Source organism: Nyctereutes procyonoides, unplaced genomic scaffold (assembly GCF_905146905.1).
Source record: "Nyctereutes procyonoides isolate TBG_1078 unplaced genomic scaffold, NYPRO_anot_genome, whole genome shotgun sequence".
Taxonomy (NCBI): domain Eukaryota; kingdom Metazoa; phylum Chordata; class Mammalia; order Carnivora; family Canidae; genus Nyctereutes; species Nyctereutes procyonoides.
The window spans coordinates 31,192,729-31,216,532 of NW_026575120.1; the positions used below are offsets into that span (position 1 = coordinate 31,192,729).

At 39.2% G+C, this 23,804-nt stretch overlaps 1 protein-coding gene across 4 annotated transcripts in view; it reads right to left on the minus strand.

Moving 5' to 3' along the window:
• The window catches only part of CALD1 (caldesmon 1), a 189,071-nt gene that overhangs the window by 90,146 nt on the left and 75,121 nt on the right, over positions 1-23,804 (minus strand). For all 4 annotated transcript variants that reach the window (XM_055334651.1, XM_055334652.1, XM_055334650.1 and 1 more), the window contains one exon: positions 13,070-13,179. In XM_055334651.1, the coding sequence (XP_055190626.1) occupies positions 13,070-13,140 (71 nt within the window). In that variant the 5' untranslated portion in view covers positions 13,141-13,179. The remainder of the gene's footprint in view (positions 1-13,069; positions 13,180-23,804) is intronic.

Here is a 23,804-nt window from a genome sequence, read left to right on the forward strand (position 1 = left end):
AATTGAGTTTTGAAACTATGTTTGAACATACTTGCTGACTTCCACGAGGTGAAAAAAACATTAGAAATTTGTTTAAGAACTGCATACATGAAAATGATTTACAGTTAGCAAATTAAACTTTTAAAAATAAGCGAATGTTTCCAAAGTTCTTTAAAAATTACATTCTTACAAAACTGCTGATGAACATTGCTTAGTAGATAGCACACTAGTGAAAAGAACTGATCAGATTCACAAAGTATGCACATTATTCCTTTTTAACCTCATTCACAGATGAATGAAAATCTAGTTATACAGCCACTACATCATTCCAATATGCTCATGTATCATCTCCAATGGTACTTTCTTGTAATACTGCTAAGGAGCATTGGAATAATAAAGGTCAGGAATTTCCTTAGAAGACTTCAAAGCAATTGAGATAGATTTCCTTTGACTAAGAATTTGGAATAGTTTGTAATCATTCCTGTGTGCCATTCCCACCTGACTGACCGAATGAAGGCTACAAATGCAGATCTCTTATATTTGGCTGGTCAGTGAGAAAACCAATGGGCAGAACATAGATTCAATATACGTATTTGATATGCTTTGTTACATTTTCATTTGATTTTGATGAGAATTCTTTGTAGAGAATTCTTGGTTTGTAATACTTCTCCAAGGTTCCTTACACAGCAGAAAGACCCTTTTGATCCTGTGTTTAGAGAGGCAAACTTCTTGTGCTCTCAGGGAACAGAGGCTTCCCATTCACACCTTCAGTTGACTCTGGAGAGAATCTTTGGAATGCTCTGGATCACAAGGTTCTAGAAAGACTAGGTACCTAATTCATACTTTCTTATTTAGAATTTTAGTTAAAAATAAATGAATTATGGGGTGCCTGGGTGGTTCAGTCCATTAAGCACCCCACTCTTGATCTCAGGGTGGTAAGTTCAAGCCTTGCTTTGGGCTCTATGCCCATCATGGAGCCTACATTAAAAAACAAATTATTCAGAATATTAATTATTTCTGTAGATGGAGAAGCAAGGGGGTGGGATTAGAGAGGGATTTCAGTGGTAACGGAAATGTCCTAGATCTTAAGCTCAGTGATAAGTTTATAATATATGCATTATAATGATTTACAACTTCTATATACATTACATAATATAATTTTGCCTGTATCAGCTTTTTCAAAATTAAAATGAATAAAATCACGAATTTAGAAAAAAATGATTAAGAATTATTTTGTGAAAAATGGGTACATACTTTCTTTACATTATTAGTATAGTATTTATATATGTGGTTGAGAGGCCTTTGGTTACTAAAACCACAATTATGTAATATGAAAAAAAGTGATAATTCCATAAGGCAAAAGAAAATTATTTAAAATAGATAATTAGGGCAGTCTGCGTAGCTCGGCGGTTTAGCGCTGCCTTCAGCCCAGGGCTTGATCCTGGAGCCCCAGGATCAAGTCCCACGTCAGGCTCCTTGCATGGAGCCTGCTTTTCCCTCTGCCTGTGTGTCTGCCTCTCTCTCTCTCTCTCTCTCTCTCTCTCTCTCTCTCTCTCTGTCATGAATAAATAAATAAATAAAATCTTTAAAAAAATAAATAAAAATAAAATAGATGATTAATTAAATATTAGATATATGACTTTAAAAAAAAAAGACCCCACTATATAAGTTACCAAACTATCCTGTATTTTTATCTTAATTTAAAACCAGTAGGGAAAATGAATGTTAGAAATAGGGAGGTAGATTTTCTTTTCTGTGTGGAGATTTCATATTCATGTCTCCCATAACTTTCAAGGTAGGTGCTAAAACAGATTTGAATACCCACCATTTGCTTCAACGTGGATGGAACTGGAGGGTATAATGCTAAGTGAAGTAAGTCAATCGGAGAAGGACAAACAGTGTATGTTCTCATTCATTTGGGGAATATGAATAATAGTGAGAGGGAATAAAGGGAAGGGAGAGGAAATGTGTGGGAAATATCAGAAAGGGAGACAGAACATAAAGACTCCTAACTCTGGGAAATGAACTAGGGGTGGTGGAGGGGGAGGAGGGCGGGGGTGGGGGTGAATGGGTGACGGGCACTGAGGGGGACACTGGTCGGGATGAGCACTGGGTGTTATTCTGTATGTTGGTAAATTGAACACCAATAAAAATTAATTTATTAAAAAATAAAAAAATAAAAAAAATAAAAAAATAAAACAGATTTGAAACAGAGTGAAGATTCGATTAAAATGTCTGAAGACATGGGAACTATGCACAGTCAGTGATTCTTGGGGACATGACCCAGAGATGGCTTTCCTGACAGCTCCTTCCTTACTCTGTCCTCTAGCCAGCTAAAAAATAGCAACAACAGATTGTGAGTACTGAGCACCAGCCAAATATTCACGTATATTCTTGTTTGTTTCTTTATTTTTTCTACCTACTTACCATTTATCTTTCTGTCATCTATCCATCTAGTGCTTTATAATCTATGTGAAATCTTGTGAGCTGCTATGATGGCCATTTTTCTGATGAGAAAATGGGATTAGAGAGGCTAAGGGTTATTCTTGGTAACCTTGCTAGGATTCAAACCCAAGTCTGAGCAATTCTGTTTCCTGGAGGGCATCAGGTCTGTGTCCCCCTCCAATTTGCTCCATCCTCTCCAAAGACCGTAGTAACAAAAATGAAGCACTAAATCTTCCTTAAGGAATCAAATCAGGGGGATCCCTGGGTGGTTCAGCGGTTTCGCACCTGCCTTCAGCCCAGGGCCTGATCCTGGAGTCCTGGGATCGAGTCCCATGTCGGGCTCCCTGCATGGAGCCTGCTTCTCTCTCTGCCTCTCTCTCTCTCCTCTCTCTCTGTCTCTCATAAATAAATAAAAATAAATCTTTAAAAAAAAGGAATCAAATCAGTTCTTGTCTTTTACATATTTAGTGAGAAAAATCCTTTGAGGAGTTTGAGTTGCTAAATGAAACTGCTAAGGATGAAGAAATCCTACATGATAACTTAGTGTCTGTCACAATTAAGCTTTGCTTAAAGAAACCTTGCCAAGATAATATATGCCAAACAGAAGAATTCTAAAATTGACGGCAGATAGGGTTCTATTTGCAAAATCAACAGGTTTTTTTTTTTTCCTTCTCGACTTGGCAAACTTGGGTTCCCAGTTCTTAACAATTAGTTGTTTTCATTCTGCCTCTCCACTCTCTCTTCCTTTGCTTTTCATTTTACTTCCCACGAAGTAATCTGACCTAATCCCCTTTTATTTAGAAATATTATCCACAAATCGTTTTCAAATTAAAAAAACTCCACTCTGCGTGCAATACATTCTAGCATATATATTTTCCCAGAAGTATGCTCAACTGTCCTAATCAGTAGCCAGAGCATTTGTTACAGACAGCTCCATTTATCCAGGGAGATGAGTAAGTGCACACTGCAAGAAGGCTCTGCTTCAGCTTTGGCTGGGTGATTCTGAGAAGATTGGCACCCCTAGACTTAAGTTTCTTCATATGTAAAATAAAGCTTTTAAAATTCATTAGATCAGGGATTCTTGGCCCACAGTTTCACAGGCCCCCAGGAGGTCTGTGGATGGAGCCACTGAAAGTAAGAGCCAAGTTTTATGGGTGCATATGTGCATTTTTCTTGGAGGAGGGTCTACAGCTTTCTTCAAAGACTCAAAGTAGTGTGTGGTCCAAAAATGAAAAAGTAACATTCCATTGCAGAAGATTATCTATAAGGTCAGTGACAGCTGCGAGCTTTTATGAGCGATGATGTGACTATGTCCCTGTCCTAATGGTGACCATAGTCTTATTGAGAAAAATCCAAAGAAAAGCCAAGAGCAGTGATGCCAATGGCTTTCTTTGGCTTTAGGGGGAAAACTTGACCTTTGGTTCTATTTTTCTATGAAATGGGAATAACACAGTTTTCGAGGGCCAAGAAAACAATGACCGTGTCTACACACATAAGCAATTTACCCGAATAAGCATAAAGAACAGTTCAATTAGACCCAATAGCCTCATTTACAGTTTGTTTCTTTGAATGATTTCTTCCCCCTGTCTTAAGGAGTTATTTTGGCATCGTAGAGATAATGGACCTTCAGCCAAGACAACCAGCTGAAACATGAAAAATTCCATTGATCATCTGTTACAGTAGAAAGGTTTTAAGGTTTGGGGCACGCAGAACTGAACTGCACTCCCTAGCTATAAGAAGTTGGACATGTTACCTAATGTTTCTGACCTACAGACTCCTCAGCTGTAAAATAGGAATAATAATATCCAGGTCTGCTATAGACTAAATGTTTGTTGCCCTCCCCCCCGCATTCACATGTAGACACCTAACGCCCAGTGTGATGGTGCTTAGAGCTGGGGATTTAGGTCATTAGGATGGCACCTTCATGAATGAGTTGAGTGCCCTTTATAAAAGAGATCCTAGAGAACACCCCTGCGCCTCCCACCACGTGAGGACAGAGCAAGAGGGCAGCTGTCTATGAACCAGGAAGCAGAACCTCACAGATACCAATTCTGCTGGCACCCTGATTTCAGACTTCCCCACCTCCAGAAATGCTTCTGTTGTTTACAAGCCAGCCCTCCAATCTATACTATTCAGCCTAAGCAAACTATCTAAGGACATGGGGTTGTTTTAACAGTTAAATTATATAAGCTATAGAGAGTGCATCACCTAACTGGCATTTGGTTGATGCTAAACAAATGATGGCTCCTTCTTTACAACACTAGATGAGACATTTGGTTGACATGCTTTTCCATTTGAGAACCATTTTTTGCTGAACTGAACTCTTTCGGAAAAATTCTGAGTTCCGTTTTACATACTTAATGTTTTAAATAAAAGACATATTGTTAATGAATTAAAAAATTAACCACATGGCTACAGTATGTGATTTTATTTATGTTATTTCATTTGTGCAGTAGACTTAGATGTGGCCAAAAGATTAAATTCTTTCCCAGCCTCAACAGAAACATGTAAGCAAGGGTTCAGATTCAGTGCAGGAAAGAAGCTTTGTAGTAAGAATGTGGCAAATCATGAATGAACTGACACAAATAAAGATTCAAATTCAGTAAAATATTATTTTGTGCCAAAGGCTTACTAAAACATTAATAAGATTTTTAAAAAAGATTTTATTTATTTGAGAGAGAGAGAGATAGCAAGAGAGAGCACGTGCAGAGGGGAGAGGGAGAAGCAGACTCCCTACTGAGCCTGGAGCCTGACTCAGGGTTCAATCTCGAGACCCTGGATCATGACCTGAGCTGAAGGCAGACACTTAATCGACTGACCCACCCAGGCGCCCTCACTAATATGGTTTTAATAGTAACATCTAACATTTGTTGAGCATATACTATGCACCAGACTTTGTGTTAATTTCTCTACACAGGTTGACTAGTTTAATCTCCACAACCACAATGAGACAGTATAATTATCCCCATTTTCATACATAAAGAAATAGAAGCAAAAGATAAGTTTCAGCAATTTGTTACAAGGCCACCCAACTAGTAGTTGTCAAGGTCAGGATTTGAACCCAGGTCTATCAGACTTTGTCACCCATATGCTTAAATAACACATCATCCTGCCTTTCCTGAAGTGACTAAAGACTGATAAATTGTGTCACACACACAGCCTATAAAGAAAAATTCACTATTTAAACTGTTAAATGTACTGACTTATATATACATATTTCAATTTTTTTTCCTAGGAAGGAACCTATGAGTCAGCATTAGAGGTCCTCAAGAATCTAGATTTGCATTGTACACTTGAAACTAATAGAATATTGTATGTTAATTATACTTGAATAAAAACATATTAAAGTGGTGTTTTTAAAAGATTTTTTAAAAAAGATTTTTATTTATTTATTCATGAGAGACACACAGAGAGGCATAGACATAGGCAGAGGGAGAAGCAGATTCCCCCTGCGAAGCCTGATGCAGAACTCGATCCCGGGACCCCAGGATCATGACCTGAGCCAAAGGCAGATGCTCAACCACTGAGCCACCAAGGCGTCCTAATTAAAGCGTTTTTAAAAAGAATCTAGATATTCAAGTTCTGTTGAATGGCCGTCATGTTGGGTAGGATCCTAGACTCTTGATGCCCTTCTGGTCACCTTAAAGTAGGATACTTTTAGCAGCAGAGGAATTATGAGGTTAGTGGAGACTGGTCCAAGTAGGCCATCTTTACCGTTTATAACCTGACCATTTATGAACGGACAGGCAATAAATAATGTCTATTTAGAGTGAGAGAGAACAAGAGAGGGAGGATGATTGATTCTTCACATGGCTGGGCACAAATAAATAAAGAAAGATCTCTTAGGTGAAAATTATCTATCTCATTTTGTCCATGCCCCTACATTCAAGTTGGGCTGACCCTAACCCATATCAAATATATAAAAACCTTACAGAAATAGTTTAAAATCTGTTTCAAATGAACTACTTGAAAAAACCCTTTTAACTTAAAGCAAAAATGAAGAGATAGATCCTAACACTTTTTTTTTGCCCCTTGGAGTGATCAATTTTCAGAGAGAACTGCAGCATAGTTTTGAGCCAATTTAGCTGCTCTAATAATTTAGACCGTTTCAAAGGAATATTTTACTTAATTTCCTAATGAGAAATGATTTTCTGATTACGGAAAAACAGAAGTTGCGTTTAAAAGATTTCAACTTAAAATGTCAAGGTCATAACTCTAAGCGTTGTAAATGAAAGTGTTTTTGTGTATGGATGTTGTAGAACCATGGATTGACTACACTATTAAATCTAGCAAAACGTTTTAGTGACAGAGTTCTGGGTGGGAACTACTTAGACTCAGTGGATTTTAAAAAACTGTTTTTCTACTACAGTAAAAATATTTACTTTCAAATGTCTAATCATCAGTATATTTCAGAGGCTCGTAAAAATGTATGAATGATGACAACAGCAACAGTGTTTTCATTCCCTTTATTTATGTCTAAGAGCCTCTGAATCTGATAACACCGCTCTACAATAGGGGCCTTTCTTCTGATCAGAAAGAGAAACTCAATGTTGGATGTGGAAAGCCTGAGCTGGGAATGCAATGAGTTCACGTCTTGAGAACTGAGGGAGCTGCTTGTTGTGGGAACAAGCCCAGGAAGGGGAAGAGTGTGACCCATTGACGATCTCGTGGAGAAAACATCACTGCAGGGTTCTCAGCAGATAAACCCAAGCTCATGTAAAAGAGCAGCTCAATCCGAACTGGTGTTGGCTCCTTCTGGCTGGGGCAACACAGTCCTTCTTCAGACCTTGATACCTGTCACCTCCACTCAAAATTCATCACTCAGTAGCAAATTACTGTTCTTCATCTTGCCTAAGGTTCTTGTAGCCTCTTAGAAGCACAGAAGGAAAATCTTCATATTTTTTATCTTGTTTTGTTTTGTGGCAAATGTATAAGAGCGTCCTGAATTCGTTGTGTGTTACAGAGAATCAAATTAGATAACTACAGTGATAGTGAAGAGTGATGTTTATTTGAGTAACACTCAATAGACAAAAATGGTCATTCCAAAGGTGATTATGTAATAAACACTAGATGATTAGTACTGTGTTAATACTTTGCTGTATTACCTCTTTGTTTCCCCACAAGAACTCTATAAGGTGAGTATTATCTCCCCCATTTAACAGAGGAGAAAACAAGGTTAGAAATATCAAATATTGTTTAGGCTCGCATAGCTAATAAGTGGCAGACCTGTGAGTTGACAGCCCAGCCCACGCCCTTAACTGCTAAGATCTACTGTCTCCCACTGTTGTGCCTTTCTATGTCTCTTCCTTTGTGTAGAACATATATGTTCTATTCAGATATACCTCATGCTGGTGCTGTGATCAGTCTATCTTTACTAGATACATGTGAAAAGTTTAGCATTTTTTTTCTACTGCTACTTTCTATTTGAGTAGGAAGAGAGTTGAATTTGACCCCCTTGAAAGTATTTCCTCTTCCCCCATTTTTCCCCTTGTAATGTATGTATTCCCTGATGATACAAAAGCACCTGCATAAATAATCCAGGGTAAGATGGATTATGTACACGGATGGGAGGAGAAATAGAAACACATGAATCAAGATGTGTTAATGAAGATGTACACAGACTAGGGTGAAATATATTAAAATGTATTGAAAATACAGAGACAAAGGCAGAGAGGGATTGAAATAAAAGATAGCTATCGAAAGGGAAGCAGAATATACCCATTAGTTTTTTTAAATCTCATGCTATAGGTGAAGAATATTAAAGAACAAAACTATCATTTGTTCAAATAGGCAACTGATTTAAAAATCCAGTTTAATTTGAGATGTGTACAAATAGTATCTTTTACTTAGAAACAATGCATTTAGAATTTTCATTGATTACTTGCCAAATTTATTTTATCTACTGAATCTTTTCTCCCCCTGTTGCTCAGGATTGCTCTGAAGTTACTAATCCACCAACGATGTGAGCTTCATGACTATTGGGACACTGCCTGGCCTGGTGGCCACTCATACCCCTGATTCAGTGTAGTATCTTGCACTATATAGATAATCAATACATTTCTTTTTGATGATCAAATGAAGTACCTGCTTTTACCAAATCTAAAGACGTCACCATAAGGACTCAAGAGTGATAGCCAAATGAAGGACAAGGTGAATAACAATATGATGCACAGGCTAACGGTAGGACAAGGAAGGGAAGGATGTGTTTGATTGACTAGGTTCACAGTCTAGGTTATGGAAAGCCACATGACCTGAAATGCACTAGAGGACAACCTGCAGAATGAGGTAGGTGTATGACAGTCTCAGGACATGTGTGACGCAGTGAGAACATGCCAGTCGCAAACCCCAGAAAGCCAGCACGGAACAAAGTGTATCGTTAGCTTTTTAAACAGCCTCTTAAATTTATTCTGAGGAATGAAATGTATAAGAATCTGGCTTGTTTTAATTTGTGGTTATAACATCTGGTAAGAGTACGAGTTTTAAATTATTTATCATTGCAAAATAGAACTGCACCTGCTACTCAAGCTCAATAACAACTAATTGAAATAACAGGGTATTTTTATTTGGAACCACTTATGTACAAGAAGTGGAAATCAACTGACTTTCTCTTCTCTGTGTTGTCCCTTTCCTCACACTGTATGCAGGGGTATAGCACACAATGGGCATAGTTCATCTTTAATAAGTATCAATGAATAGCAGGGTATAAATTATACTTGAGGATATAAATATGTAGTTTATTTTTTTAAGATTTTATTTATTTATTCACGAGGGACACACACACACACAGAGAGAGAGAGAGAGACACAGAGAGAGAGAGAAGCAGAGGGAGAAGCAGGCTCCACGCAGGGAGCCTGATATGGGGTTTGATCCCGGGACTCCAGGATCACGCCCTGGGCTGAAGGCAGGTGCTAAACCACTGAGCCACCCAGGGATCCCAATATGTAGTTTCTTGATCCACACTTGGTTTTGTACAGGTTTAAAAGCATTAAGCATACTTTTCTCAAGTCTGTCTTTCTGTTGTTCTACGCTCGATGCCCAAAATAGGGCTTGGAACAGAGTAGATGCCCAACAGAAATTGGTTGAAAGTGTGAATGAATGAATCTGCAGCTCTGAGCCTTGGCGCCACTCTATTTTTACTAATTTATTCCACCAGCATTCCTGATCTGGGTTGAGTCCTTTCTTTTTGTTCCCTAAATCCAAAGGAAAGTTAGGTCTTCTTCAGTCTGGCCCCAGGGAATTATGCGTAAGGCCATAGGGTCACATTTTCCAAAATGGAAAATGCTTTATTGTTTTGAATAAAGTAATATAGACCATTATATTTTAAAAAGTTAGACTATATCAAAAGTAAAATGAACTTAAAAATGACCATCAGTCCCCCAGAGAAAAGACCAACACCTGCTACAGATGAGGAAGCCATGGTCTAAAGATAAAGGAAGAGGGATTTGCCCAGGGTCTTCCAAATCCTTTATCTTCAGATCAAAACCATAAATTTGGATGTCCTTGATTTCTGGTTCTGACCATCTATTTCCTGTACACACCCTTAACTTTACCATCAAAGTTGGCTGGACCATAAAACCTGCCCTTCACTTTCCATACATGATCAGATTTTACAAAATCCTAAAGAGGGAGGATGGACTTACTTAACACATCCTGGAATAACAAAACTATATAGAAAGTTCATCTTAAAACAGGAAAAGATGATCGGTACAAATGTAGAGAGGTACTTAAGTACTTCTTTCAAAAAAGAAGAAAAAGAAAGAAAGAAGAAAGAAAGAAAAGAAAGAAAGAAAGAAAGAAAGAAAGAAAGAAAGAAGAAAGAAAGAAAGAAAGAAAGAAAGAAAGAAAGAAAGAAAGAAAGAAAGAAAGAAAGAAAGAAAGAAAGAAAAGGAACCAGGTGGAACATAATATCCCAAAAGAATTAATACAGACAGAAATGTAAATTTAAAAGGTTAGGATAAATTTGTGTATATTTATTTTAGATGATTAAGGGTAACCAACTAAGTTTCACTTAGTACATTTCTTTAATGATTGACTTTAAAGGAAGACATGTCCTACTACACAAAATAGAAAACTGGAAGGAAGGAACCATATAGGTGTGTAGAAAATTCTTAGGCAAAATTCTGGTTCTAAAGAAACTGAGTTTATTCAGTGTAATTACAGTATGGCTCTAACCACAGCAATGTGGTAGTACCATTCCTTCACATCTACTCCCCATCTCCCTCCTTGCTAGAAGGCAAAGACACTGGAGATACTGATGGTGTCTGATGCCCAATTTTCTGTACTCATTCCTGAGTCCCTCTAGCTCCACACTCTGGCCTGGTCTGTTTTTTTATTTTGCTGTACATTAGTTTCCTAGAAAGCCATGAGGGACATAAAGGTATAAACCATATCTGTGTGTATGTCACCATTGCTTTCCCTGTCTCTAGCATAGACACAGAAATTTGGTTGGTGCTTAATAAATGTTTGTTGGATAAAGATATTTTATTGACTCAGTTGGATCTGAGGCCATATAACACATCACAGAGAAGAGTAAGAGGTTTGTCCCACTGGGCCTGGATATTGCTTATAAGGTGGTGATGTCCACTCAACATGGATGTTCTCCTCGGTTCCCCCGATCTCCCTGACACCTTTGTCTCCTCTGATGGTTTCTGTTGTCTTTATGACCTCTCACTCTCTCTACACTTGCTTTCTTGACACTATCATTACCATCCACCTTCAGCTTTTGTATAACCAGCCCCACACTGGATATGCCCTAACTTATCCTCTAATAATAATTTCTTTCCCTTTCTGAACAAAGAGCATTTCTATCTCCAATTGCCTGGAGAGAATCTCCATTTGGATGTGGTTTCTCCCTGAAATTAAATACTTCCCCCTTGCCATGTACACTCAAGAATGGAATGAGTTTCTCCATCTAGGACATGAAGTTTCCAGCTCCTCAGACTTACATTCTTTGGAATTATCTTTGAGTTTCTCCCTTTCCTGAAAGGTTGGCTAATTTTCCCTCTAAAACTCTCATACTTGATCCTCATTTCCATATTTGCTGCCCTGATTCAGGCCCTCATTACCATATACTCACTCTTCCCACACTCTAGTGCACTCTAGATCACTTTCTTCAAGCATCTTATCACCTACGGCTCCCCTGATAAGTCTCTGTCTATTGCCCTGTGTGGGAAATAGGAACACCCAAGATGTGTGAGTCCAACTCATTCCTCATTGAGCGATCAATAGGTTTTCTACACCAGGATTCTTATTTCCACCTGTGAGCTTTTGCTGGTGTCATTCCCTCCCTGAGATGGCTCTCCTTTTGTTCTTCATCACTGTTACAACATCCTCCATGGCCTATCACTTTCAAGGAGCTTTTTCTGACTGGTTTCATCGCTGGAAGATGACTGCCTTTCCTTGGCATCGATGTTTAGTTCTGGCTGTCTATATGGCTCTATTGTTGTTTCTTATTTGCTTAGCTAATGAAAATGGTTAAAAAACAAAAACAACAATGACTTCTAGCATTTAAGGAAGCATATCTGCCATGTGCCAGGTACTGGCTAGGCCAGTTATGAAGTTCAACAATCTCCACAACCACCACACAGATTCTGTAGCTATTATGCTTGCTTTGCAAATAAGCGAACTGTGGCTTAGGGGGAAGTCACTTGCTCATGGCCACACAACTCATTGAGGCAGAGCAGAGACTTGAGCCCACAGAGCCCAGGTACCAGTCACGGTGTCACACGTATGTACATTGTCATCCCATGAATGGCGGCCTACTCTGACCAGGTTAATCAAAGGCGGTAATTTTACTTTCTTTTGTGTTCCCCATATACATATATCAAGCTCATGTCCCCACCAACTTTGGTTATAGGTGTAAGTTTCCTGTTTTGTACTGCAGGATCGCTAAGGGATCACCTTACTACCATCTTTTCATCTGTGCATTAACATTGGTGTGAGGCAAAATCAGTTTGATTGTAAGATCATCGTGCACTACTTTTCTTCCTGTGAATGCCTACTCTCTCTGGTTTGAGCCACATTACATGCCACTGTCCATTTTACAAGATGTATTTATGCCCCGTGCTTCATTCATATAATTGCTTTACTTCCCCAACCTGCCCTTGAACTCACCATGACAGAGGCCTCACACAACAGAACAGCTTCCAACTAGACTCAGAATCTCTATTAACTATTAACCTTTAATATGTGGATTACCAAATTTGGCTACTTTTCTAATATGAATAAAAATTTGTCACAGGATCCATCTGGGACTTATTGCCTTTTTATTTTTAGACCAAAGACTCCCATTTCCTAGTTGGTTTCAATAGTCAGCATTTGTCATATTCCTGTCATTTCAATATTATAACTGCTTTTTAAACTTTCATCCACACATTGCCTTTGTCATTTAAAAATTCTAGTATGAAAGGCTCCTGATTTAATGCGACTCTTTGATTCTTCCAGAATCTCTCTTTTCCTTGATGTTGGTTTTCTTTTATTTTTTTAATGCACAATTTAGAGTCATAACAGGAAAATTTTCCATAACTATTTTTGCAAAAACAGTTTAGTGTGCAATAGACTCGGCCCTTTAGAGTGATGATCTTTGAAGCCTGAAACCAGCATTGTTAATAACAGAACACAAACACCATTCAACTTAGATCCTTACCTTTCTGCTTCGAGACGCATTTCTTCCCGCTTTTGCCTCCTAAGTTCTCTGCGACGTTCAAAGTCATCCATGGTGTGGCTTCAGGTCTAGAGAGACAGGAGAATCTGGACCTAGCAGGGAGGAGGTAGGTCAATATCACAGATGAATCTAAGTATTGTTTCCCATGAAACACTTTCACCTTTGGCTCCCCACCATCCCCACCATCCCCACCATTGTTTCACCCTCTCTTTTCTTCTTTGCTCTGAAGAAAAACACCTTAGAAGACTGGCAAGGTGGCCAGTGACCAGCTTCTGACTCCTGAGCTGAGTCCTTCGCGTGTTAAATTCAGTCTCATTCATGAAACTATTAGGGACAAATAAGTAAGATCCCAGGATTACAGTTCAAAATAAATAAATAAAAACCTCAGGAGATAGACTCTGAAGATCTGAAATACTGGTAAGATTGCTGAAGAGCTACTGAATGATTTTGTTCTTTATAACTTGCTGGAGCCACAGACAAAAGTTAAGAAAAAGTGAACAAAGAAAGAGGAAAAGAGAAAAAAAGTGTGAGAAAAAGAAGAGTGGCCAAAAAGGAAATATGTGGGTATTAAGAGAAAAGGAAAAGAGGGAAAATAGTAATAAAATAATAGAAGTATCCAGGCATAATTTGTATATTCTGAAAGAATATTAACATCAGAATGATTTTAAAAAAAAGACCACAGCAATACTACTATGAATAAATATAAGGTAGCAGCATTTTTAAAAGCAGTTGCATATGATCAAGCTGTTTTCAGAGCTCAAAAGTCCCGGCTCGTTTTGTGACCCAACCATTTTATCCTTTCCTACCTCCTCCGTGATGGTTTTAATCCCAGAAAGATCTTCCCTTTCCAGCTCTTCAGCTGAGGAGCTTGCTTCCCTTGCGCTTCTGTGCCATGAAGCCAAGTATTCCAGAATTCCCCTGCAGCCCCCAAACCCAAAATGACTACCAGAAAAGGGGAAGCGGGCTCTTTTTGTCCTTGCTTTGTTTACAGAGCTGTCAGTGGTTAGTTAAACTCGGCCTGGAATCTGGCATTTAAGGCCTGCTTGAAGATTGTTTCCTGTGTGGAGCGGGAGGCCTCCACTTCCTCTGGAATCCTAGACTCTCCGCTGCACTCAGATCACAAAAAATATTTTCCAGCCCTTTCTGTGCACATGAGACGAGCCATTTGCCCTGCATAGGAAAATAAGGAACTGTGCAAAACCTAAAGCCATCACCTAATGACATCTTTGTTGCAAGGGGCAAAAAACAAAACTGAGATTTTGAAGCCAAGCTCAGAAAGCTTCTTATATAAATTGTCAGGTTCTTTTATTCTCAAGCATTTTTCCCCTTAAAAAACTCACAAAAACAAAAATAAAATCTCTGCCAATAAAAACACAACTATACAATGTTTGCATTTTTCCCCCTCTCTTATCCCTTAGGGTATTATTTATACTGCTTATAAATCTTCTAGAAATTCAAATTTTGGTGTTTATTGGGAATTTTAAAATCTGAAGGTGTTTTTCTGTCTTACTCGTACCAAGAGTACTTTTTTAAAAAAAATATTTATTTATTTATTTATGATAGACAGAGAGAGAGAGAGAGAGGCAGAGACACAGGAGGAGGGAGAAGCAGGCTCCATGCAGGGAGCCCAACGGGGGACTCGATCCCAGGACTCCAGGATCGCGCCCCGGGCCAAAGGCAGGCACTAAACCGCTGAGCCACCCAGGGATCCCCCAAGAGTACTTTCTAAGTACTTTGCTGGTTGGGAAGAAAAGAATCCATTTTCCTTTACCATTTCATCAACCATAAATGTCTCTTTGTCCTCCAGTTTGATCTCCCCTTAGTTATGAGAATGGAAAAAAAAAAGTGATTTGAGCATCTCTTAAGAGGTTGTGGAGGCTGGGGTGTGTGGGGGGGTATCTTTCACCCTGGGGTGGGCTCTTGTTCTGAGCACAGTGCAGGGTGAGACCGTCCCTGTGGACAGTGGGGCTGAACTTGGGGATCTGAATGCTAGGTGTGGTGAGAGACTAAACTCTTCTGGTCTTTTTCTTCAGTGCAGTCTTTTGTTGTAGATGAACCACTTTGCAAATAACTATAGCAACGGCAAACAGAAATGGGAGAGAGAGGTCTGTCTGTAAGTAAACAATCTCACTTTTCTGAATTTATCCAAGTAGCTTGAAAAGCATCCTCTAAAGCCTGTGCTCCTCCCTCACGCAAGCTAAGCAGTCGTGCATGCTGCTTTGTTAGTAGAGTTCCTTAGCCTGCACCTCTGGTGGAGGTGCTAATAAGCAGCGACGAACAGGCTGGAGATGCACAGGGTTGGCCAAGCCTGGCAGTGTCCTGGAGCACTCACTCAGTAAGCTGCCCATCCTCACTCACTGGCTCTCTCCCCACCCAAATTCTTTTTCTGCTATCCATTCTCTCCACCTACTTCTCACCTTTTATTACTTACTTGGGCACTATTTTTTTTTTCTTTCCCAACCACAGAAAAAGTCCATCTGTCTATGAATTACTCATTTGGAGGCTGCTGAGTATATACGTGGCGCACTAGAGGTGGGGGGCGGTGGTCAGTGTATGATGCATCTACACAACCTTTCTGGGTTGCAGTTTATGGACATGTAGTGAGTGTATCCGAGGGAGAGAACACACATCTATGTACTGTGTGGTATGACTCTGCTTTGGGTGTATGAGATGGCACAGGGAAGGGAAGGTGTAGATTTATGGAAGAGGTTCTCAGTTGGTCTCCCACCAGGATGGGGCTAGAGGTCTTCCTTAATCATCACACTCCCCTACCACAGAGCTCCTCTGAACTTCTCTGGCACTGTCCTATTAAGGGGAGTCATGTACGGGTAGAACTGTAAGTGGTCTTTTCCCTTTTCTGGGGGGCAGTGGCTTCCATGTCCCCAGCTCCTAATCTCTCCTTTCTTTCCCTAACTTCAGTCAGTGATGAATTCCTTCCAGCAACGTTGATTGGGAAACAAACTTCTCAACCAATGAAGTGATGAAGTGTCAAAGCAAAGAGATTTGTATAAACCATGGAGCTGTAGAGGGACACAAATGGACAGGTTAGTCTGAAAGAGAATTGTAGTCTGAGGAAGGTATGTACCCATGGATGTGACAGATGGGTTCTTGAAAGTTTTATGAAAAAAAAGTGTAAATTTTTGTATTGTAGGAGAGGATTATTGTCATGCTAATAAAAGAACTCTGACATGACTTCTGTGTAAAGGGTAAAAAACTCCTTACAAAGGCAGATGAGTCATTACCTACTGATATATCTTTTCAATATGGGCCCCCAAAACACTAGATTTTCTTAAGACAGGGCACATGCTGCTGTAATTAAATAATAAGTCAGTGTTACAGATTCCAAATCAGTTGACACACAGCGTCTTCTTTTGGTAATGACACCACAAAACCTAGTCAAGGGCAGGAGAACTTTGTGAGCAGATAGGTTTCTTAGCCAGAGGAGCTAAGTCCTGTCTACATTCAAAGCATCAAAAACTGAATAGCAAATTGGTTGGGGAAAGTCTTTGGGAACTTTGGGCCATGCTACTACTCATCTTGGAATACACCAAGAATAAAATCTACTGTGTTAGGGACACTGGATTAGTTAATGCAGCTTCTGAAAGTCACTAACATTTGTTGAATATGTACAATGTGTTGGGTTATTTTTTCTTAATGTTTTTTTAAAAATTAATTGGGTGTTATTTCTTAGAGTAGTTTCAACTTTGAAGACAAGATGAATAGAAAGTACAGAGTTCTCATATACTCCACCCCTGCCCACAGTTTCTTCTGTGTTTGCACTGAATTGTATAATCCCCTCCCTCTAAAAAAATATATTGAAGATCTAACCCCTCAGAATGTGATCTTATTTGGAAATAGTGCCTTTGTATATGTAAGTCAAGTTATAATGAGGCTATTAGAATGGGCCCTCATCTGATATTGCTGGTGTTCTCATGAAAAGGGGGAAATTTGGACACAGAAGCAGACATACATAAAGAGAAGATCATGTGCAGACATAAGGAGAATGCCTGAGGTGGGGAGTTAAGGGACGCCTGAATGACCAGAGCTAGGAGAGAGAGAGATGGACTAGATCCTTCCTTCGGGTCTTCAGAAGGAGCCCTGCTGACACCTTGATTTTGGACATCTAGCTTCTAGAACTGTGAGACAATGCTTCTGTTGTTCTAAACTCCAAAGTTTGCAGTACTTTGTCATGGCAGCCCTGGAAAACTAATATAGCCTAATTAACATCTTGTAGGAGTGCAGTACATTTGTTGCAATGATGAACCAAGACAAATCATCAAATCATCACAAACTGAATAGCAAATGAAAACCAATTCCGATGAACCAATACTGATGCATTATTGTTAAGTAGTCCATAAATTACATTAGGTTTCACACTTGATGTTGTATATTCTATGAGTTTGGCCAAGTCCATAATATCATGTATCAGCCATTGTAGTATTAGAATAGTTTCCCTGCCTTAAACAGCCCCTGTTCTCCATCTAATCATCCTTCCCTCTCTCCTCTGCCTCAACTGTTGGCAACCATTGATCCTTTTACTGTTTCTATAATAACTTTGTCTTTTCCAGAATGTCATATAGTTGAAATCATACAGCAGATAGCCTTTTCAGACTCGCTTCTTGCCCTTAGCAATATGCATTTAAGTTTCCTTCATGTCTTTCTGTGGCTTGATAGCTCTATTGGGCCATTTAAAACTATGCTGCATTATTTTATCTACATAATAAACCTGCAAAGTAGCTATTAAAATCCCCATTTTACTAGAATTTCAAAGTCTGTGCTCTTAATCATTATGATATTCTTGAACTAATCCACTATTGCCCTGTACGAATTATTTTCCCTTTCAGGAAACATGTGAGAATGCCCCAGGAAAGTTCTGAGAAGACCGTTGTCAATGATCTCTGGTCTAATTCATTGGATCATATAAACTTAGGTAAGAAGTGATCTTAAAAATTACCCATGCCTCTTCAATTGTATATCCATTTGGTTTAAATAATAGAATTATCATGTCTCAGAGATCTCAATTAAATTAAACTTTGCAAATATTAATTAAGCCTCTATTATTTTATTGTTACTTCTTTGTAAGATTCATAAACCAGGATGCTCAGATTCTGGCCAGCATCACTGAATACTTTTCTTTGTGATGTTGGAGTTTCTTCTCTTGCATTGCATCTTCCTTATTATACACCTTCCTTTTCTGACCACTATACCCTCGTCCCCAACATAACTGGTTCTCTTTTAGTGCAAGAAACCCTAGTCTTTCAACACTCATAACCATTTTTACATCCTTTCTGACTAGTCACCATTATTTACTCGTTGTAAATATCATGGTTCAACTCATTCAGTGCAGTCCCACAAAAAAACATTTATACCATCAACACACAATAAACATTTACTGAGCATTTACTATGGTGCCAAGTTCTGTTCCACACATTGGGGATATGATATGACAGTGAACAAGACTATAATGGTCCCTGTCCTCCTGGAGTTTGTATTTCAGACTTTCTTGCTTCTTCAAACTTCTACAAGGTGTATCATACTCCTCTTCAATTTCAAATCACAACTATCATCTGGATTCTGGATTTTGTTCTCAAGATTCAGGGCTTTGTGGGAGAAAGTCAGGAACCATGTTTTGTCTATCCCAAAGGTTTGTGTTAATTTCAGCTGGGTGATTACTGTGGTTCAGTGATGCTTCCCTTCATCCTACATGTACTGGGTGATTCCTCGGTGTCACATATTCCAACAGATTCCTCACCTCAGCAGATTCCTCAAATTATCTTCACTCACCTCAGTCCTTCAAATGTCTTTCTCCAAAAACCCTTGGTAAACAGTGACCTGACCTCACACTTGGGAATCTGTGAAATGAGGTGGTTGGACTCGCTAATGTCCAGGGTTTTATCCTGCTCTATATGATACTATGATTTCCTACCTGCTTTCTCATCCAGCAAAGATGGATGCATCAAACATGGTATATTCGTGTTTCCTCCTTTCCAGGTCTAAATGCTATCTAAGTACATTCTCTTCTAATTCTCTAATTTAGAAAGCATTAGTCTTCCTTTCAAGCACATCATCCCATGGCATCCCAGATAAAAATATTTTATTGCTTCTCAACCTCATCATTCAATTTTCTCTCTCTGCACTTTTATTTGTTTTTTAAATATTTTATTTATCCATTCATGAGAGACATACACAGAGAGAGGCAGAGACATAGGCAGAGGGAGAAGTAGGTTCCCTGTGGGGTGCCCAATATGGGACTCGATCCCAGGACCCTGGGACCACAACCTGAGCCAAAGGCAGACGCTCAAGCACCGAGCCACCCAGGCACCCCTCTCTCTGCATTTTTAATTCATACATTGCATTCATCTGGAACCGGCTCCCTGTCCTTTTCATTGTCCATTTCTCTATTCAGTCCTGAATTCCTGGCTCAAATTTTCCCTTTTCCTGAGGACTCTAGCTTAGAAGTGATTATCTCTTTCCTCAAATATGTGTCATTCATTTTGGTAACTAATATATGTACTGCTTTGCCACAGCTCAATTGTTCAAACTAGTATTTACTTATTTTATTCATATGATATTTTCTATATATTTTCATTTTTAAGGCCATTTATGAAAAGATAACCATTGCTAAAAAAAATCTCTTTACCATTGGGATGTAGTAGGCACTCAGGAATCATAGCTGATTTGAACTGCTAGATTTTTATTCTAGATTTTCACCATTCAGAGTATGGAAAATATAACTCAAGCTGATTCATCTCTGTATTTTATTGACTGATCAGTGTTTACAAAGTGAATTAAAGACATTGGTAATAGACTATATATGAATCTCAAAAGTTATATAAACCCACATTTGCAGTAGTTACACAGTAAATCTGGCAGTGTTTTCTTTCTGACTGTAGAAAATGAACTTTTGTCCTTTTTAAAAAAATTCAATTTATCAACCTGCTTTGCTCTTTTCTGAACAGAATGGTTCATTTGGGACTCAAAAACCAAATAAACACATGGATTGTAACATACAGTTTGGACTTAACTTTAGCTCAACCTTCACCATCTTTTGCTCCAAAAGTCTGTGCTACTTAAGAGAGAAAAATACATGCAATCACCAAGGCACATTTGTCAAGACCAGCAACACAGAAATAAGAATGAATGGGATCAATCGGAGGAGCCGTGCCTTCTCAAGTTGTTTCTTTTCTCCAGTCAGCAGAACCCAGAACACAAAGCCATGCTAAGAACAGGCTAACAGGTTGTGGCTTGTTTTTTTCTCTCCATTCCTGCTCAGTCTTTTATCATTACTTTTTCTGTATTTGTATTTCTCCATTTGCAAAACACCGACAGATTTAATGTGATTATGATCTTTGCAGCCTCTCTTCACCTTAGCAATAGTGGGTGGTTTGGGCATTTTAGATTTGTGAAGTGATGGTGTTTATATACACTGACTCCAACATTTGGGAAGACGACACATTTAGGGACTTCAGGTTGCATCTTAGTGTGATCACAAATGCTACTGCTTTATTTTGAACACTTCATATTGTTCAAATTCTATGGCAATCATTGTTTAACCCTCAGGTAAGAGAAGTAGGTTTACCTCTGTTTAAAGAAAGAAGACTGAGATGTATAGATCTTTGGCACCAGCTCCTGAACCACAGCCAATCAGTGGAAAACCACCACTGGTATTTAGAATAATCTCTACACCATTCTGAGAAGAGCAAGGAGAAATGAAAATTTGGACCAATCACTTCTGTGCCCTCTTCCCTCAGAGTTTAAAGTACTTTATCTCAGCAAACTCAAGGAAACTACCCTGAAAGACACAGGTTAATACCAAATCAGAACAGGCATGTGGCCACTTCTTCTTTTGGCCCCTAGAGAAAAGTAAAAGGCTTAGGCATGAATGCTAAGGCAAAGATGGAAAGTCTCTGCCAGCCTGTGTCTGTGTGAGAACAAAAAGGTGCATAGCTTTGCCAGAAGAAGCATATAAATGTGTTTTCCTAAATGTATGCTGGATAACAGAGGCTAATTCTGATATATAAGGGTGGGGGTCCTTGCCCCAACAGAACTACCCAACAATAGGTAGGGCTGCTGAGAAAGTGTGAATGAACCCCTATTATTGAAAAGAGTCAGGTAGAGGAGAAATTTCCATTTATTTAGGGCTGTAGTGAAAGATAGTTTTTAAGATTCTATGGCTGTACTGTCCAATATGGTGGCCACTAATCACTTGGGGCAATTTAAGTGAAACATAATTAAAATTAAATAAAATGAAGAATTTTGTTTCTCAGCTTTATTAGCTCCATTTCAAGTGCTCTGTGGCTACCATGTAAGTCAATGCATACAGCATCTTCAGCACCACAGAAAATTCTATTGGAGGGCCCTGCTGGAAGACCTTCCAACCCCCCACATGAAATGACTGTACTGTGTGAAGTCATGTTATGCAGTTCAGAGGTAAGATGCTGTAAAAGACATGGCAGTTTCTGGAAGCCTACCTGTGCTCTTTTAATTCCCTGATGAGTAACATCTCTGTTCTCGTGTGGAGGGTCATTGGATCAGACAATCTCACTATGAGCACTTGCTACTGAATGAGTAAAATGTTCAGCACAGGCAGGAGCAGAGACATTGTCTGAAGAGAGGTCACACTTCAAATTGTATAACAGGGACCGTGAGCATTTTATCTGGAACGCAAGACCAGAACTCATAGGTCTTTACCAATGATAAACATGGTACGAAGATCATCATATTTTACACAATAGTAGTTTTACTTGCATGACCCTTTGGCCTTTCTGGTCTCCTCAGCTATAAAAATATCCACAACCCAGGAGTATGCTCTTTGTGTTTGGTTTTCCAACTAGCATTTCCCATTTAGTGATCAAAACTAGATCCAGGGGCACCTGGGTGGCTCAGTTGGTTAACTGACTCTTGATTTTGGTTCAGGTGATGATCTCAGGGTCACGAGATCAAGTGCCACGTTGGGCTCCACGCTGGGCATGGATCCTGCTTAAGAATTTCAATCTCTCTCTCTCTCTTTCTCCCTTACTTCCCCTATCCCGTCTCTCTCTAAAAACCACCACCACCACCTATATCCAGAGCCTTAGCCAGCTATCTTGTTGATACAGGGTGTAGCAAGGTGAGAGACTTTAGATGGTAAAATATAAATCCAATTACATTGCTGGAGATAATTAAAAATTATGTGCTAGACGTGCTTTGCTAGTGGTAACAATTTTATATACGAAGGACTTGCTTTATTAATTGGGGACTAATCATTCCCTAGTGAATTTTTCAACTTCTATTCATCATGATCCTCAAGTGCATCTATTGTGTTCTAGAATTATGAAGCAAGTTAGAGACTATCTTCTAGCAGTTTGTAATCTTAAATGAAAAGCTTTGCAACCAAACCAAGGGACATTATCCATGATATCCCTTGGACATAATAAATATACAATTTAAACATATAAAGCTACATAGAAGTTAAATAATAAATTGAGAAGTGCCTAGACTGCTTCCTCTTTCCTTTTGCATGAATCATGTAGATGGTAGTTCCCCTCATTTGCTAGTCTGGAGAGTTCTGGACTTTTCTTCATGTAAGAAATGGCTCACAGTACCAGGCTTAAGGCTAGCGTAAGACTACAGGGTCCCTGAACCACTCACTCACTGACATGGGTTTGTACGGATACTCATATTATATTTCTATCGGAGTGCTTAGTCTATAGCTTGTACTTAAATTACCAAGTACATACCTGTCTTTCCTAGAAGATGGTAAGTTCCTTGAGGTTATTACTCATTTTTGTGATCCTTCGAAGTTGTACTTGAGGGGTCTGTCAAATAGTCCCTTAACTGACTATTTTTTTCTTATAGTCAGCAAAGTTGAATACTTGTTGAACTGAAATGGATTCCAGGGCATTTCTTTCATTGCACTTAATTGGTAAAGAGAGGAACTTGGCTGAGACATTTTCAAAAGGCCATGCCTCTAGGAGAGTTTTTAGTACTACCTTGGGGGGGGGGGGTTCACTGTGGAGCTCTATTTTATAATGCGATTTGTAGCTGTAGCTGTTTTCCTCTAGTGGAAAAGAACCTTGTCTTAGAAAGACATTCTGGTTTCAGGAAGAGGAGTACTAGGCCTTTGTAACTCAGGGGATAGGCTAGTTCTGGGGTGTTCAAAGAAAAAGAAGGACAAAGAAGACATATGATGAATAAGAAAAGAAGAGAATCAGGGTTGGGCTGAAACTTTCCAAATTGCCAAGGCCTTTGGAGATTCCTTGCCACTCCTCCATCATAATTAGAAAACACTGACATTCAGAGCTGATTTAAATGCTTCCATCAGTCTAAAAAAAAAAAAAAAAGTGTTGCCTGATTTTGCTCTCTAACCATGCTCAGTAATTAGAAACATAAGGCACTGTTCTGGATGTTGGCTTGGGAACCCACCCCTCCCAAGCCTGGTGTCATTACCCATTGGCTATAGGACTTTTATCTTTTCTCACCATCTCTCTCAGGAGCCCTAGTCCAGGTCACAGGAAGAGTGTGAGGTTGCCACGGGCATTCCTGGAAAAACCTGGAGACCTCTGGCGCCACCTCAAACTCTGAAACACACGGAAGAGACTCATTTTGCCTACCCACTTCCCTGCTGGAGCTCTATAAATCTGTACTGCCTTTGGAAGGCAGTAGTTCATATGTGGTAAGATAGGTATCCAAACCAAAAGAGTCAAAGGGAGGACCTTGGGGACGACCAGTTTGAAAG